A 17125-nucleotide genomic window follows, 5' to 3' on the forward strand; every position below is an offset into this window, starting at 1 on the left:
AAATCGTTTTTTCCTTTTTGGGTCGACACCAATAACAATAGTTGAAAAATTATACTCCTTGCGTGGTTGCCTTAATATCCTGTTGTACCCATTTATTAGGGGCTGCTGATAACATATTTAAACTAACCTCATTAGTTAGTTAGTCCAAAAAAACTGCCGTTGAGATACTCACAATAACATTTTTTTGTATAATTCTTTTATTAAGTAATAGAAAGCTCAGATTAATTAATTCTACAATTTTAAATACCAGATAAGAAAGAAAGTAGTCTTTCAAAAGCAACTGCCTGTTCGTTGCAATTAAAAAAACCTTTTCCAATGATTCGTTGAATACTGCTTCTTTAAATTTCTTTATTAATTTAAAAATGCTGGTACCAAACATCTTGCCAAGTCTTGAAGAAATTGTATGTTTATACGTTTACAAAATAAAATAATTCACATTTTGCGAATGACAAGTAGGATTTTTTTTATTGAAAATCTTTTTTTTAGTTAAAAGAAAAAGTAGAACTTGTTTCCTGTACTGCTGCTCCTTAAAAACTTGGTGAAGTCCGTCCATGACCGTTGGGGAACTGATGGAGATTCTGTCGTTGTCGGAGCGGCTTCAGTAAATGAGTAATCTTCGGCGTTGGCACATGATATTACCACCAGTACCACCGAAAAAACCAGAAATAAAACCAGTGACTTCATTTTTGCTTGAAACGCAGAATAAACTTATAATAACGTGGTTGCTGTTTTATATATTCTCAAAAAAAGTCTATTGTTGTACTCCGCTAAATATTTGCACATATGTTTTCGAGTTTAATCTCTAATGAAAAGAGGTAGTAGCCTGCGCGATACATATGTTTGTGATCCGAACTTTATTTACATAGCATTTATCACTGAGGTATTTTGTCTTTTTGTATTGTTTTAATAAATTGTTTTTATTTACATTTGAATAACAAACTGCACCTTATAAATATTGAATAATTAAAGGCTAGGTGTTTAAAAAGCTAAATAAAGAGTGCTTAATAAAATATTACAAAATTATTTCAGAATTATAAAATTTTGTTGTTAAATCGATTAATATTTATAAATGCAAATAAACATTTGATATTTAATTTAGGGTGCATATTATAAATTATTTTCAACATTTTTGTTACTTTATTAATGCAACTTGTTTTTTTCGTTTTAATTCTTCCTTCTTTAAGCTGGATTAAAGATTTTTAATGAATAAAAAAACTTTTATAAACAAATATTTTAATTATTGTGCAGAAATTGCATAATTCATAGTTAAATTTCGCGCGCAGTTAGTATTTTTCATTAAGGGTGTTTGAATGGTATAATTATAAAATAAAATACCATATGGGTCGAGGGAAGTAATTAAACGGCAAGAAGCCGCGGTCACACTATACACAGTGCACAAAATAAAAAAAAATCGAATTACAGGGATTATCAACAATATAAAACCCCCGAAATAGTTAATAAAAACTGATAAGCCCCTTCGGCAAGTCGTTGGTGGTGATACTTCCCCACGATAGTACATCGATATGCCAGATATCGAGTAAATATCTGGTAAACATCGCAATCACTGCGAACACACACAGGCACACAATTGCCCATACACAAGCACAAACAGATGAAAATCTGGAAATTGTAATTTTTTGTTGTTTTCTTTTACTAAAACTCAGCACTTTAGTGATTTGTTGTCAGATTGGAAAAGAAAAAGCACACAAGAAACGCTCGATTACACCGCACCATTTTCTCTATCCGGAAGAAGCGAAACTCCAGTTTTCCAGTGGGTGAAAGGAACCACTGGGTCGCATTTTCTGCGACGACATCTCGGACAAAGAACACATAGTTCATTGGAGTTCTGTGGAACGGAAATTATAATCAAAAGGCGTTGTTTCGCCACAAGAAAGTGTTGTGAATCCACCAATAACTAGCAACAGCGGAGCGGGGACAGTAGCGGCGCACCACCATGACAATTAAGCCAGTGAGTGCACCACCGAGTGCGAAACGCGTGACTGGCAATGTGGATGCCGACAACAAGGAGGCTCAGGTTGTGGTGGTGGAGCAGTCGGTGGTCAGCCAGACCCACACCCACACCCACAACCATCGCAACGTAGTCATCGATGGACATGGCCAGGTGAGTGAGAGACAGTAGTCCTCAATCGCCACCAGTATTTATACCCATTAATTTGCTCCTCTTGTCCGCCCACTTTTCAGAGTCCCCAGAGGCGTGGCGAGGTCTACGACGAACTGGCACGCACCCATCGCTGCAGCCCCCACAAGAGGTGAGTGGATGGACGGGCTGGATTTCAACGCCCCATAATAGCAGCTGCATTTAATTGGGTTACTAGCCTCAGGACATTACATTCCTGGCCCCTTTCTTATCGAAGACGCCAATTTTCTAGGGTTTCGAAGCAATTTTAAATGTGAGCGTGACCAAGCAAATTTATAGTTACTTCCTGAAAAGTGCAATTTTCTTCTAATTTCTTTTAAGGGCTAAAAAATACACGCCTTCTGACCAGTAGTTATTTTAAATGCGTTAAAAGTATTGCATGCATTGCTCAATATGCAAGATCCTTGTAAACAATCATATTTTAAATGGTTTTTTACCAAGTTTCTGTTATTTGTAATACAAATAAAGATCTCTCATTGTGTAATTCCGTAAGAAGTAAAACATGGAGACAATTTACAAATTAATTAGTAAATGAACACATATATATGGCAAGATTATTCTTTGAATCAACTTAAATCGTCCAAACCAACCATCAACCTAAATTTGATATTGTAAACATCTACTATTCTTTGATAAACGAGCGAATCAAAAGTCCGAATTCACTTTGTAAAAATCCTAAATTTATAATCAACTGATTTGGAATTTAATGTTGACGGTTTTCCCTTTCAAGCAGTGCCCGTTCGAAGCGACGTGACCACCACGACACACATGCCCATCACTACAAACGCGATCGTCTGGAGCGTGAGAAACTAAACCATCCGGCGGCAGTGTCGGGCAGCGGAGCACCCGGTGTATCTGGCAGCAAGTGTAATAGTCCGCCGTTGGCCTCCACATCGGGCGGCAGCAGTCCGTCGGCGGTGGGCCGGAATTCACCCGAACATTTGGGACTGGGCTGCGCCACAGTGCCCAAAGCCCAGGTGCAGATGTCGCCGGCCACGGCGGCTGCCAATCTGCTGAAAACAGTGGAGGAGACCTTTTCCGGCTACAACAGCGGCGATGAGCATCTGCAGCCCAAGGAGCGCTTAATTCCGGTGGAGGAGTGGCAGCGACGCGACATGGAGTTCGCCAAGTGCATGGAACAACGCGGCTACGAATTGAAGCCTGTCGAGGAGGACGGCGCCTGCCTCTTTCGATCTATATCGCTGCAGATCTACGGCGACGAGGAGATGCACGACGTCATCCGCCAACACACGATGGATTACATTGTAAAATATATACTATTCCTAAGCCCTAAGCTTTATCTTACGAAAGTGTTTTTGCCTTTTCAGAACGGCAATCGCGAGTACTTCGGTCAGTTTGTCACCGAGGACATCAACAGCTACATACAGCGCAAACGAGCTCGTGATGCCCATGGCAACCACATCGAGATCCAGGCCATATCCGAGATCTACAGCCGAACCGTCGAAGTATACTGCTACCAGTCAAGTAAGTTGGCAAAATCTTACAACTTTTATTCTTTTAATAATGTAATGAAATGGGATATGACAAAATTTAAGAGTTAAGGCTGTTCGTTAGGGTTTTATACTATCAATTCTGTTAAGTTCTTTGAAGTGGCGAAATAGCCACTAAAATAAATGATTTCAATCATGTTTTTTCTAGTCCTAAATATATAATTGTTTTCTGTTCCAGATCCTATCAATATATTCAATTCGGAACAATCGCAGGCAGGCTATCCACCACTGCGCCTATCCTATCAGCGCGGCTCACACTATAATGCTATCTTAGATCCCTACAACGCCACGGTGGGCGTGGGCCTGGGCTTGGCTGGTTACAAGCCCGAGATCCAAACCAAAGAGGCAGCGCGTCTCAGCGAGCAGTTGGAGATCGAACAGGTGAGTGTAATGAACTAATACTATTTCATTAGTATTTTATTGATTCTATCAAATTGCAGACCATGTTCGAGGATAAACTAAAGACAACAGACTGGGAGGCCACCAACGAAGCCATCGAGGAGCAGATTGCCCGCGAGTCCTACCTGCAGTGGTGCCGCGAGAATATGCAACGCTCTCGCAGCAGTAATACGGCCGCAGGATCGGCCACTTCCTCAACGGTTACCTCGGCGGAGGCGCTTACCGATTCGGATGCCTCGCCCTCAAAGTACTCCATGTGTGGCGGCAGCACCACCGGCAGCGGCAGCGGTAATCCGGCCGTGACTTTGACCAGCGCCAGTGGTGCTGATGCCGCAGCCCCAGCGTTTTCATTGTCACCGAAGACACTCAGTCAGTTTGGCCACAAGCTGCCGCCGGAGGTCAGCGAGCTGGCTGGCTACGATAGCGATGCCACAGACATGAGTAGCACCAGTTCGGTGGGTCATTGCGGTGGCAATTCATCGCCCAGCACTGGTTCTCCGGGCCAGCGTTCCGGCAAGGCATCGAAGTCACACCGCCGCACCACTGCTTTAAGGAAGAAGCGTCGCCACGAGACTCGCGAAGCGCCACTTGCTGGCAAGAGGTTGGTGCTCGCTTCGACTCATTGTCCAGCTAACTGAGGTCTTACAATCCTTACTACCTTGCAGCGCTGAGGCATCGGAAGCTCCGCTGAGAAAGAGTCCTAAGCGCGATGCTGTGCCGTCTGTGGCTCGCGCTGACACGCCGGAGGCTGAGCAGCGTCCGTGCACCTCGAAGCAGTCGTCGCACTCGCCACAGAAGAGCGGAGACACCAAGTCGCCCAGGGATGAGAGCTACTCCAGCTTCTACCAGGAGTTGCTCGAGGCATCCTACGCCAATGAGGGTGAGTCTTAAAAAGAACTGTGATTAGAGCACACTATTTTAGCAAAGCAATACTTACTGTTTAAAACTAAAGATGTAAATTTCTAAACTGAAACACAAGTATACAGTTCTAAATTTCAAACAATATTAAATATATATCTAAAAAGATTTTGTCTTTCTTAAAATGTTTTAAAAATATTGCTGCCTTCTTAACGCTTCTAATCCTCAAACTTATGTGAATCAAAATAAATATTTAAATTTACTTTCTCCAGGAGTAAACGAGAGCGAGATGCTGCAGCAGGCCATCCAGATGTCCACAAGGGACTACATGGAGGACCAAAAGCGCAAGTTTCTCTGCGGACCGTAGGCGGTGGCCAATAGACACGCCTCGTCCTTTGTACAGTGATTTAGCAGTTCTTTTCGCAACGAAAACGAAACACAAAACTTACCAAAAAAAAAAAAAAAAAAAAGAGAAGAAAAACAATACGCAGAAATTATAAACGATCTTAAATGTTGATAAGTGGGCGTGCAACGAACTTTGCACTTTTTGCAATGAGTAATCGGTGCACTCCGCTTCTACACATTTACACTCTCACATAACACTATCCTTATAAATATTATAACACACATATTTTTTTAATAGGGCCTCGTTGTATAATCATTAGAATCCAAATTATGAATCCACGAATTTGCTAATTTGAATGTGTAAAAAGCACAAATTTTGATAAGCTGTCAACTCCATCCTGTCCGCTTTTCTACCATGAATAAATACACACCCTTATGTCACGTTCCTTTTCCCATAAAATTAATGCCTATTTTGTAAAACATCATAACGTTAAGCTTAGTAATGTACGCACGCAATGGACGGTAAATCAAACCATTTTCGTACATGAATAAACGATATAAAACTAACACAGACATATACAGAATACAGATAATAATACGGATAATGCTAATGATTAATTATTTAATTGACTACAATAAATGGTGCATAATAATCGTAATTTATGAGTACTCTAAATAAAGCAAATTAATAACCCCAAAAACGATAATTTGTTAATGTATATATAATATGTAGATGGTTTTTGTTTTGAAATTTTTTTTATGATCTGAAATTGTATTAAAAATTGTTTTTTTTTTTTTAAGAATAAAATTGTTTTACTTCGGTTTAGATCAAATTATATAATTTACTGCATATTTACAAGGGTTTTGTGGTTGATTTATCGGTGTAGCAAAATGTTTGTTATACGTACATTCACAATTTAAGATTCGTTCCTACATGTAAGTGTAAATCTAAATTGCATTTGTTTACAGGGTATATATAAATATATATATATATATAGTTCGCTGCCAGTGAACAGTATTCGTGTAATCGTACAGGTGTATGTACATATGGACAGACATACATACCACACAACATTGATTCTAATTGTAGAAAAATACATTTCACTAAAATACATTCCGTATAAAATTATTATTTCTTTGCACATTTCTCTTAAATTAGAGTATGGAATGTTAGGGCGGACAAAGGCCTGGGACCGACCACTCTGGGATAATATTTATCTATTTTCCAATGTTAAGGACAAAATTTAAATTTTATAAACTTGTTTCAGTATAAAAATAAACAGAGATCTTCTGCAAAAATTAAATTTAATTTGACTTGTTTTTAAGTTTTATTCAAAATATTCAACAAAAGTTTGATTGTACTCACTTAGTGAAAGGAAACTTATAAATATTCAAACAAAATCTTTAAGAAATCGAAAAAAAAAATAAATTAAAAACTAGTTTTATCCCAGAAATTGTGCTTTGTGGACGGTCCATTTTACATCGTGGACTTACGATTAAAATTGTACAACGTTGAGAATTCCCATTGGGTAGGGAATCCTTGAAGACATTAGCTAACATCCTGCTGTTTGCATTATCCGATTTGTGAGAGTCAATTAAATTGTGTGGACCGAAAGAGTTGTTTTTTTTTGAGCAGCCAAGTCCCACTTGAAGGACCTAGATGATACGAAATTGATTGATTTTGCTTTAACTGACTTTACAAAAATCATTTGGCTAATTTATCATTTGCTGTTGCTGTTGCTGCTGCTGCGAAGTCTGTTGCTGCTGTTGCTGCGGTGCCTGCTGCTGCTGCTGCTGCTGTTGCTGTGTGATCACAATGTGATGTTGCTGCTGCTGCTGCTGCTGCTGTTGCTGCTGCTGTTGCTGTTGCTGTTGCAATTGTTGCTGTGCGGTGGCCAGTTGATTGGCATGTTGCAGGGCCGCCGTTGTGGCCTCCGTGACGACGGGTTGCAGCATGCTGGTGCCATTCTCGCGTCGCACATGGCTATTCAGTTCGGCCTTGACGCGACGGGCGATGTGGGAGCGGGTGTGTTTGCGTAGGTGATCCTTGCGGTAGAAGCCCTTGCCACACTCGCCGCACTGGTGACGCTTCTCGCCCGAGTGGATGACAAAGTGCAGGCTCAGCTGCTCCTTCCGCTTGAAGGCTTTCAGGCAGACGGTGCAGATGTAGGGCCGCTCCGGATTGTGCGACTGTTTGTGGCGGGTGAGGTGATCCTTGCGCTTCAGCGACGCCTGGCAGATGTCGCACACGTACCGCTTCTCCAGGTTGTGCCCCACCAGGTGCACCTCCAGCAGTTCCGGTTCCGGATACGCCACATGGCATTCGGGGCACATGTACAACGGACTGCCATCGAGCGCCGTTCCCAGTCGAATCTCTCCGGGTCGCAGCTTCGGTTTTCGGTCCTTGCTACGCTTTTTACGCTTCTTCTTCTTACCGGAAGTGCCGCTAGAGCCGCCAGTACCGCCGGACGTCGTGGTTGCCGTCGCCGACGTCACCGTCGCCGATGCCACCGCCGCCTGCGTCGCCTGCTGCACCTGCAGCGTCGCCTGCTGCTGCGGCTGCAGCGTCAGCTGCTCCTGCTGAGGTATACTAATGGTTGTCGTGCCCAGGGTATTGATCCCAATGGCTGGTCCCGTCTGCACCTGCAGTACCTAAAAGTACAATAACAATTCACTTAATCAAGTCACTGCACCAATAAAAACTTAAACTTAAAGTTTAGTTTAAATAAGTGTGTATTAAAAATAAACTACTGACGGTGTTAAAGTATATGTATTAATTCCATACTTAATAATAGAACCCCTATATTCGTTTGCTTCATTTCCATACCGAGGAATCTAAAATTTTATTCTGAGGTTTAATTTTTATTTTGATACTTTTGTGGTCTTAATTTAATAAACATCTTATTGAGAGATTTTCATACCCAAAAAATTATATTTTATGTAACAACAGTTTTGTTTTTATGTCAATTTTTTTTTGTTGAGTGTAACTAAAGCTAAACATTTTGTAGAACTCTAAAATTATAATAAAAATAACTACTTATCTTGAAGGAGTCAAAATATTGTACTCAAGTCAACTGTTCTAAACATTTGATCGATTTGATTTGTTTACCTCGATTTCTTACTTCTCTACCCGCTGGCCATTAAAATATAAAAATGGCTTACAGATTTATGATTCAATAATAAAGCCAATCGGTTTTCTACTGAATTCGAAAACTTCTATGTTTTTAACGCTATCAACATATACGTTTAGTTTATTTAAAAAAAGGTTCATATGATTTTTTTATATTAAAAACGTTGTTGGGCTGGAAACTAATCTTGGGAATGAAATAATGTAGATTAATGAAAAAAAAAATATGTCCTGCGAACTTTAATTTTGGTAAAAATTCAGTATAGTGACATACCACATTCTGCTGGTTCTCCTTCTTGATCGTCTCCGCTGAATACTTGAGGAAGTGGTGCAGCGAAAGCGGCAACGTGTTGGCTGGAAGATGCGAGAGGTAGTCGGCGACTGTGGTGCCCGGCGTCAGTGTTTGCCACGAGGTATTCTGGAGTACTGCAAAATTAATTAATTAATTAGCTATAATTTTCGTTAAACAAAAATTTGTTTGAAAAAAAATTGGTATCCAAATTTTTTTTTAGCTCTGTAAAGAAAAAAAAATTGTTTTGTGAAAGCAAAATTAAATTAATTTAAACTAACTAACTTACAAAATAATTGTCTCCGACGTAATCTTGTAACTTAACTTTAGAAATAATATTAAAAATTTTTAAAAAATATTGCAATAGTTTTTTTTTTAGTTATAATTTAATTACCACATAAACGTTTTTAGTAATTTAAGGAAGTTTTTGGGGCTAAATTGAAATTTTACGTTATTTTATATTAGCTTTCTAAGACAAGGCAATTTCTGATTCCGATTGAAATGAAATTTGTTTTGACCGCTCACCTTGTTGTTGCAGGATGGCGTTGCACAGATCTTGGGTAAGTTCCTGTGGGGCGGTGACCTGTTGCTGTTGCATCTGCTGCTGTTGCTGCTGGCCGGAAGTGCCCGCCTGCAGGGCATCCGCAGCAGCACTCGTTGCTGTTGCACTCGCGTATGCAACAGTCGCATATTGCGTCTGCTGCTGCTGTTGCTGTTGCTGCTGCTGTTGCTGTTGCTGCTGCTGCTGCTGAGAGGCTGCCACCAAGTGGCCATTGTACTTGTCGCCCTGAAGTGCATCATCTTGGCCGCCACGGAACTTGTTATTGCCACTGGTGCCTTGGCCAGCCGTCATATTGGCCTGGCCAAAATGCGCTACCTGTTGCTGCTGGTATCGATTGCTGCTGCCGGCGGCATCCTGCTGCTGCTGCTGCTGTTGCTGTTGCGGATTGTTGCTGGGGGTCACTGTCACGTCCGTCACGGCGGCAGTTACCGTGGAAACCAAAGGCGCCGTGCTCGTCGTGAACTGCGGCAGTCCGGGAATATTGCCGGGAAATGTGTTGCCAAACGGGGTGAAGTTCATTGTGCGTTCGTTTCACGACGAAGAAGGGGAACCAGGGAGATTTTATGGGATCTTGTGCGTTGAGAGTCAGACTTCTGAAATTAAAGATACAAATATAAGTTACAGAGAAAATTAATTGGGATTAGAGGTTCAGTAAAAATTTTTAAATTAATTAAACGTTTTAAAAAAAAACATTTACTTTTCCTAAGGAAAGGATTACATGATTATCCAGAATGATAAACAACCGATTCCGAGAGGAATTTATGAAAATGAGTAAGAAACGGTTTTTTGTCATTTTCTGTCATCTATTTCATTTGACAAAACATCGAAAATTAATTACATTTAAGCAATTTTGTCATATTATTTTGTAATTATTACTTGATTAAAAAAACTGACCATGTTCATTAAAAATGTTCATTAAAAGTGTGCAAATATTATAAATAAAAAATATATAAAATCTAAGTAAGTATTTTCTATATCGTTGTCTAGCCACCTTAAACAAAAACTTTAGTAAGCACCAAAATTACGTGGATTTCCCCAAAATAGATCAACTAAAAACTGCAGCACAATTTAAGCTTAGAAGGCTTTCGTATGGAAAGTGAAAACACCGCTGCAGTTGTTGTTATTTTAGCTGACTTGCCGAAACGTAGGAAACACACACACACACTCACACACTTACACACATTTGTCTAAACAACCACCCATCCACCGCCCACTTTGCATTTGTGAAGGTGACGATAAAAAAGAGCGCGAATCCTGCGCGCTGTGGCACAACGAGAGCGAGAGAGAAAGAAAGAGGGAAGGAAAGAAAGTGGGAGGGAGGCAGAGAGGTAGGAGCAATAAATATCGAGGGGTAAGTTTTTTAGCGGGGGGGGAATGGTGGTGTTTTCTGCGCTGACGACCCACTCTATATGGCAATTTAGTGTGTCGCTACATTAAGATTAGGTTAGGGTTGACCTAAGCCGTCAGTTCTACAAAGTTTCACACATAACAAATCGAATTTAAGACAAGAAAAACGCTAATTTACACAAAAATATAACGCATACGCCGTGTGGGACATTCTAAACTGACTCGCCGAGTGGCCAAAAGTCAAAGGCTGCGCCATATCGATTTTCACTAAGCACGCAAAATAGTTTCGTTTCTAATTGAGCACACATATATACATATGTATTTCATGTATTATCGTCGCGTCAGTTTTCAATATCGCCGGTAGATAAACAGACTTTCACTTGGGAAATACAAACGGCTGTCGTTTATTTTTCCCATCTGCGCGCGAACCCGTGACACAATAAAACGCAAGGCGGGCTCACAAAGGAAAAGTGCAGCCAATTGCATTGCATCCAGCCCATTCTGGAGGTCACCTCCTCCGCGGCGAAAAATACGGTGAAAAAACACACACACAAAAAGTATGTATTGTGTGGGATTTCGATGGGGTTTCAAAGGGGGTTTCTCGGGGGTTTTAGGGGGTTTCAGGGGGTTTCTCGGGGGTTTCAGGGGGTTTCTCGGGGGTTTCTCGGGGGTATTCCGTACCGTTCACTGTCTGAGGTGCACATGCACATGCACATGCGATAAACACCCGCCGCATCCACAAACGGAGCCACCTGGCGGCGTGTGGCGTAGCTTCACTACTGACTATGCCGACCCATCGATATGCCACTCCGACTTTTCTCTCCGCCGCACGAGACACAATGCCTCGGCTCTCGGCTTTTGGCTTTTGGCAGCCGGCATGGCCAAAACAGACCCCCCACCCCCCTCCTCCACCACACTTTGCCATTAGTTGCTCCAACTAAGCTAGTGTGCGGGAGAGAAACGAAGCGAGTTTAAACAGCAAGAGAGAGCCTCTCTCTCTAAGAGGATGCACAAAAAAAAACCACTTTATTTGCCATTTTGAAAAGAGATTGGCCAAATATATTTGTTGGCTCGATTTACACAGATAAAAGCATATCGATATATCTGTCCATTTGAAAACTAAACAGTTTTCTATTTTTTAAAATTATTATTATTGTTATATTATTCAAATATGTTATATTTCATAAAATGTCGAATTCATACAAATTTAAAATGTAATTTAAAAGTAAAAAGAATGCTTTAACAAATATTATAAAACCAGGACCCTAAGACTACAAGAATACTTTTATTTTATCATTTAAATACAATTCAAATTAAAACAGTAATATTTCTAAATTTTCAATATAATAAGAAGTAAGGTTTTTTGAATATCTAACTTTAACTACTACTAACTCTTAAAGATATTTTTGTAATTCGTAAGTCCGTCCTAAATTAATTTCGACTGATTTTAAAATACAAAATCTTTGAGTTTACCCAATATACCAATATATTAGTAGCTGTAACTCTCAAAAGAGAATCTCTCGATAGGGAATTTTAAGTAAAGCTGACTCCAATGTGGCTTTGTTCAAATGCAGAGGATTGTGTTTTGCCACACAGACACCACCAACTCGTCGAAATCCTTTGCGGCAAACGCATTTAGGGTTGTAGCAAAAGTTTTCCGCCGGGCAAAAGCTGCCAGTCGGACATTCAATCATCAGGCAGCTGACTGCCTCATTTTTCTTACACTCTACGCCCACAACTTGGTAGTGATTATCTAAGGATATCTAAGTCAGCTAAGCCTCCAATAATTTAAAATAGGAACTTAAATAGTCACCATTGCGAAAATGTTTCCGTCCTAAAACTGCTACGACTAGCAAAGCACATAGTGCTAACAAGTTGTTATTCATCGCGGCACTAAATAGAATAATAAATTTAAGCGTTTTGGATAATGTGTTATAGAACCATTGCTAATATGGTTAAACTAAATAAAATCTCTTCACACCGAACTTGGTTTTATTATTAAAGAAAACTAACTGTCGTTCTAACCAAAATACCAATATTTTCCTTAAAATTGTTTATATTTTCAAGGAGCATTACGTATACGTAAAAATGGTATACCTGACTAAAATTTTTTAATTTCTTAGCTTTAAAATCTATTCCCATTTCCTTAGAAAATATTATTTCGAATATTGCGCATCCAAAAATAAAATGGCAATAAATAAATAATTTAAACTTATTAAATGTCATCACTGTTTTTGAGAATATTATAACTTAACTTTCAATTTATTACGATACGAAATGGTGGCCATAACATACTCCTGTTTTAGTAAGAAGTAAAAAAAATGAAAGTGCCACAACTTGGAGCACTTAGAACCTAGTTTTGAGCTCTGTTTACTTGCCCATCAAATATATGGAGGGAGCACAATTGCCCACTTCACAGTCCTTCAGACAAAGGGAACCTGCTCCCGCACACAGAAGCTCTCATTCCGAGGACTGCACTTCGTGTGTGTGTGTGTGTGCTCTTGATTTGCATATATGCAGGCCAAGTCGAGCATCAGCAGCGGCTGCAATAACAACAATTGCAACCAAAACAAAGATGCTGCGCTCCTGACACTGAAACCCGCACAAGGCCAATCGACGAAATCAGGCCACGCACACGATTTCCGGCACGGTGGCGGTGGCGATGACGATGACGATGGCTATGACGATGACGTAGCGATGCTCCCGGCAAATGGCAAACAGCCTACCACAGCCACAGCAGAAGGCCGGCTTCACCAGACCCACGGACACCCACTCCCCCAACATCTGCCATCTCCTGGAGCAGAGGTAACTGCACTCAATCCTACACAGAGCAAAAATATTAGTGAGTCTCCAGTTCGAACGCTTTGTTACAAAATTTCTACTTCTGTAACTTATTTGGGTTAAAAAAAAATATTCCCATTGCTGAAGAATAATATATAATTTTGTTGAATAACTAAACTATTTAATTTAATTAATTAATTTAATTACATTTTTAATTTTAACCTTTTTCTATTGTTATTTTATGAATATTTTAACAAAAAATCATACAAATCTGAAATCATAAAGAAAAATCTAAATCAGATACCACACAATCCTCTATCTTATTATAAAATTTATAAAAAAGTGAAGTTTTACAATTAACACGATTTTTGAAACACAGATGTGAATTTTATTTAGTTTAAGATCTATAAAAACTAAAAAATATATTCTGATGATCTCACTGAAATATATTATTTATAAATCTTAATATTATATATAAAACCCTTTTAATTACCTCTAAAAAAAATATACTTCATATGGTTACCTTATAATATTGAAAATCAAATGAAAAAAGAGATGTTGAAAAGATTTTTGTCAGTGTACTTGGCTGTGTTGCAATCGGCGGCGGCGAGTAAACACACTTCTGAACCGGAGAGTGAGAGTGTCGGCGGCAAGAGGCGGCTGGGAAAGTAGTGGGTGTGGCTGGTCACGGGGTTTGGGTTTCATGGCGAGGTGTTCGGCAAGTGCAACTCTGCCATGCGCATATGGTGCGGGGTGTAATAGTGCGATGGCGATGGTGTGCTGTGTGTGCTGTGTGTGCGTCGGCACTTCGGCGGCTTTCTGGCATGGCATCAGCATCGTCATCGTTGTCGTTGTCGTTGTCGTGGTTGTTATGGCAGCGTGGGTATTGGCAGAAACGAGAATGCAGGAAGTCGGCGCACTCTGCCGTATTTTGCCGGTCAACGTCAGCCCGTCAACAATCTCATTCTCATATCCGTTCCGCCGCCAACTGCCATCACAACTGGTACACCCTTCTTCAACCAGGCACGTCCCACGGCCTCGTCGAATGCAAAATGTGTTACAAGTGGCAGACAACGGCACTGAACTCTAGTAACAATATAAGATGGTTTCTTTTCACCCGTCAACAAATATATAATTCAAAAACTTTAAAAATATTCATAATATAAAGTTTTAAAAAATTAGATAAATAAATACATATCGTTATTTTACCGTCGGGGTGTTTTTTAGATTTAGATTTAGATTTAGATTTAGAAAACATTGCCTACTTTTTGGCTGATGTCTAGTGCGTATACTTAATATAATCGACTTGGTGTAATAATGTAATAAGTTAAATGTGTGTCCTTATATAAGAATCAGACAGTGTTTTCAACTATATAGACTATATATTCACTTCAACCTTACGGTGGCGATTGTTATGATACATAAAAATGTATAACCAGATTATTATAAACATTTCAATACTAATTGTTCAACAATATAGACAATTTAACATATATTATCTTTTATTTACGGTCTGGATTTTTCTAAAAAAAAACCATAAAAACTGATTAAAATATAATATGTTCATTGCAATTGTTGTAACCCAATAAAAATGAATTTCTGCCCACTGTGCGGCGGGGAGAACAATGTCATTGGCACGGTTTTGGGGGTGGATGGGCCGTAACCGTGTCCGTATTCGTGGCCGTGCATCCGCCGATTTGGAAAAGACGAACTGTGAGGCTGAGTGCAAGGCGCGCCCGCATCGCCCATTACTCCCACGGATCTCCGCATCAGTGTGTGTGTGTGTGTGTGTGTGTGTGTGTTGGCCGTGAAAGTGAAACTGCGACGCACGGCAGAGCCGGAGTTTGCAGCCGGAGCCTCATCTCATCTCATCTCATCCGCAGCCGGAGTCGCCGTCGCCGAAATGCCATATTCGTGGCCGTGGCCGTGGCCGTGGCCGTGGCCATGACCCGTCGTCTGTGCATTCTGTATTCCGTATTTTGTATTTCGGGGCCGACACACAACGCACGTACACAAGTTTTCGGGGAATTTCGGAAACGCGGTCACATGATGTCGATGACGTTATGTCGGCTGAGTCCGCATTTCGTTGCAGGCACATTAAATGCTGATTTATTATTGCCCGATTGTGTGTAAATTAAGTGGCCGGCATTTTGCGGAAAGTGCGTTGTCCGATTTAAGAATAACACCTTTGGTAAATATGCATTTAACGATCTTACAAATAAAAGTAGTTCCAAAATATTATTTTAGCTTCTTTTATTAGTATTGAATTACTTTAATAATATCACTATTAATTTCAAATTAATTTAATATACTTGTTCTGGTTTTTTAATTCATTTATTTTAAATAAATACAAATAAATAAAATATTCAGTTGCATATGATTTAAGATATGTGTATAAGATCTATATTATGTGTGTAAGCGCCATGATAAAATATACGATTTATTTTAAAGTGTGAAAATACAAAGTTCAAACATTAAAAACATGTGAAATTTTTTTTTTATATAAAAATCTTTTGTGATCTTTATTGATCACAAATTTAAAATTATTTTAAAGTAAAACCAATCCAAACGAGATGAGTTCTGTATCCGAATAAACACAAATAGTATTTAATAAAAGTAAATTAATTAAAATTATAAAATTCAAATTTATAATTTGATTTAATTTAGTTAAATGTTAATAAATATTTTATATTATTAATGTTTCGTTTTCCTGCTGTTTCTTACAGATGATTTTACCCCTCACAAATTGCCGCAAAACTTTAAATAAACCAAACTTTGGACATTAAAGCAAAATTAGCATACTTTGGAGCGCCTCAGAAAAGGACTAATTGCACGGTTAACTTCCCTTGAGTGATTTGCATGTACCCAAAAGTGCTTTGTACTCACAGGTTTTCAATTGCTCAGCCTTTTATTCACATTTGTCGGCTCTTTGGGGAAAAGAACGCTGGGAACATGCTTAATACAGGTTGCTAAACACTTGGCAGACACGTTTTTACGCGAATGGTTGACGTGCAGTGAATTGGTCGCGTGAAAGTAAAAACGCGACTAAAATCGCAGCGCGGCAACGAATACAAGTGCAAAAACTTAGTGCTGTGTTGGGGGCGTAACGCTGGATTCGATTCGATTCGATTCGACTCGAAATGATTCGGATTCGACCGGATGACGTAGTGTCGGCACTGACGTTATAAAGTTAACTGATTGAAAGTGCGTTCGTCCGGCGCCTAAAATTGTGTAGAGTTTGGTGACGAAGAGCCGATACTCGACACCAATACAGATGCCGAAAGTAGCAAATACCAATACAGGGGCACATTCTGTGGACTAGCAGTTTGGCCAAATGTTTGCCGGCGGCAGACAATTATTTACTCTTTAAATTGCCGACAAAGCGACACACGCACACACATCTATACGAATACATGTGTGGTCACACACACACACACACACACACATGCACGAATACCCTTCCATTTTTCTCTCGAGCACACATACAGATGAACCTATGCCGGCTCCTCGCTTTCGCTTTTGTGTTTGTTCTCTCACCGGCTTAGTGACGAATGCTCTCTCTTCATATTTCTCCCACCCATTACTTTCTTACATTTATTGCCAAATTCCTCTTGTGACCTCTCCTTCGCCACTACACATCGGACATCGTAACACTTCGTTATGCTTCGGCTTTCCGTCTCTGCCAGTTGGATGCTGTGCTCTTTTGTGTTCGTCACTCTCACGCTCAATTCTCTTGATGCAATTTTCA

General features: G+C 39.8%; 5 protein-coding genes across 9 annotated transcripts; 2 read left to right on the top strand and 3 right to left on the bottom strand.

Moving 5' to 3' along the window:
* Positions 1–328: 328 nt before the first annotated feature.
* LOC108150174 lies at positions 329–709 on the bottom strand. Its single transcript, XM_017278146.2, has one exon. It carries the CDS (start codon positions 682–684, stop codon positions 487–489), a length of 198 nt encoding a protein of 65 aa, XP_017133635.1. The 5' UTR covers positions 685–709; the 3' UTR covers positions 329–486.
* An 856-nt stretch (positions 710–1565) lies between these two features.
* Positions 1566–5972, top strand: LOC108150278 (OTU domain-containing protein 5-B). 2 transcript variants are annotated; one of them, XM_017278371.2, is made up of 8 exons: positions 1566–2122; positions 2203–2270; positions 2889–3423; positions 3487–3643; positions 3848–4050; positions 4110–4669; positions 4734–4948; positions 5199–5972. In XM_017278371.2, the coding sequence occupies exons 1-8, from the start codon at positions 1955–1957 to the stop codon at positions 5291–5293; spliced, it is 2001 nt and encodes a 666-aa protein (XP_017133860.1). In that variant the 5' UTR covers positions 1566–1954; the 3' UTR covers positions 5294–5972. The 2 variants fall into 2 exon arrangements, with proteins under 2 accessions (XP_017133860.1, XP_017133862.1); XM_017278373.2 differs by having other exon boundaries at positions 1567–2122; positions 2892–3423.
* A 444-nt stretch (positions 5973–6416) lies between these two features.
* On the bottom strand, positions 6417–16534 carry LOC121466734 (putative uncharacterized protein DDB_G0271606). Of its 4 annotated transcripts, none has more exons than XM_017278375.2 (4): positions 16264–16534; positions 9213–9842; positions 8673–8824; positions 6417–7923 (listed from the first exon to the last, which is right to left on the bottom strand). In XM_017278375.2, exons 2-4 carry the CDS (start codon positions 9766–9768, stop codon positions 6985–6987), a joined length of 1647 nt encoding a protein of 548 aa, XP_017133864.1. In that variant the 5' UTR covers positions 9769–9842; positions 16264–16534; the 3' UTR covers positions 6417–6984. The 4 variants fall into 4 exon arrangements, with proteins under 4 accessions (XP_017133864.1, XP_017133865.1, XP_017133863.1 ...); XM_017278376.2 differs by lacking the exon at positions 16264–16534 and adding an exon at positions 12410–12428; XM_017278374.2 differs by lacking the exon at positions 16264–16534 and adding an exon at positions 11278–11397.
* On the bottom strand, positions 11757–12482 carry LOC108150279. The gene is made up of 2 exons (XM_041708055.1): positions 12410–12482; positions 11757–12349 (listed from the first exon to the last, which is right to left on the bottom strand). Exons 1-2 carry the CDS (start codon positions 12480–12482, stop codon positions 12102–12104), a joined length of 321 nt encoding a protein of 106 aa, XP_041563989.1. The 3' UTR covers positions 11757–12101.
* LOC108150281 lies at positions 12612–13502 on the top strand. The gene is made up of 2 exons (XM_017278378.1): positions 12612–12687; positions 12747–13502. Exon 2 carries the CDS (start codon positions 13111–13113, stop codon positions 13498–13500), a length of 390 nt encoding a protein of 129 aa, XP_017133867.1. The 5' UTR covers positions 12612–12687; positions 12747–13110; the 3' UTR covers positions 13501–13502.
* Positions 16535–17125: the final 591 nt, after the last annotated feature.

Source organism: Drosophila elegans, unplaced genomic scaffold (assembly GCF_018152505.1).
Source record: "Drosophila elegans isolate 14027-0461.03 unplaced genomic scaffold, ASM1815250v1 contig_208, whole genome shotgun sequence".
NCBI lineage: Eukaryota > Metazoa > Arthropoda > Insecta > Diptera > Drosophilidae > Drosophila > Drosophila elegans.

What these genes read in the sequence shown, in the direction of transcription:
- LOC108150174 (XM_017278146.2), bottom strand. Translation starts at nt 684, where the DNA reads ATGAAGTCACTGGTTTTATTTCTGGTTTTTTCGGTGGTACTGGTGGTA.
- LOC108150278 (XM_017278371.2), top strand. Translation starts at nt 1,955, where the DNA reads ATGACAATTAAGCCAGTGAGTGCACCACCGAGTGCGAAACGCGTGACT. An exon ending in TCATCGATGGACATGGCCAG is followed by an intron (nt 2,123 to 2,202) that starts GTGAGTGAGAGA and finishes CCCACTTTTCAG; the next exon opens with AGTCCCCAGAGGCGTGGCGA. An exon ending in GGCATCCTACGCCAATGAGG is followed by an intron (nt 4,949 to 5,198) that starts GTGAGTCTTAAA and finishes TACTTTCTCCAG; the next exon opens with GAGTAAACGAGAGCGAGATG.
- LOC121466734 (XM_017278375.2), bottom strand. Translation starts at nt 9,768, where the DNA reads ATGAACTTCACCCCGTTTGGCAACACATTTCCCGGCAATATTCCCGGA. An exon ending in CGCCATCCTGCAACAACAAG is followed by an intron (nt 8,825 to 9,212) that starts GTGAGCGGTCAA and finishes TTAATTTTGCAG; the next exon opens with TACTCCAGAATACCTCGTGG. An exon ending in AGGAGAACCAGCAGAATGTG is followed by an intron (nt 7,924 to 8,672) that starts GTATGTCACTAT and finishes TTGTACTTTTAG; the next exon opens with GTACTGCAGGTGCAGACGGG.
- LOC108150279 (XM_041708055.1), bottom strand. Translation starts at nt 12,482, where the DNA reads ATGAATAACAACTTGTTAGCACTATGTGCTTTGCTAGTCGTAGCAGTT. An exon ending in ACGGAAACATTTTCGCAATG is followed by an intron (nt 12,350 to 12,409) that starts GTGACTATTTAA and finishes AGATATCCTTAG; the next exon opens with ATAATCACTACCAAGTTGTG.
- LOC108150281 (XM_017278378.1), top strand. Translation starts at nt 13,111, where the DNA reads ATGCAGGCCAAGTCGAGCATCAGCAGCGGCTGCAATAACAACAATTGC.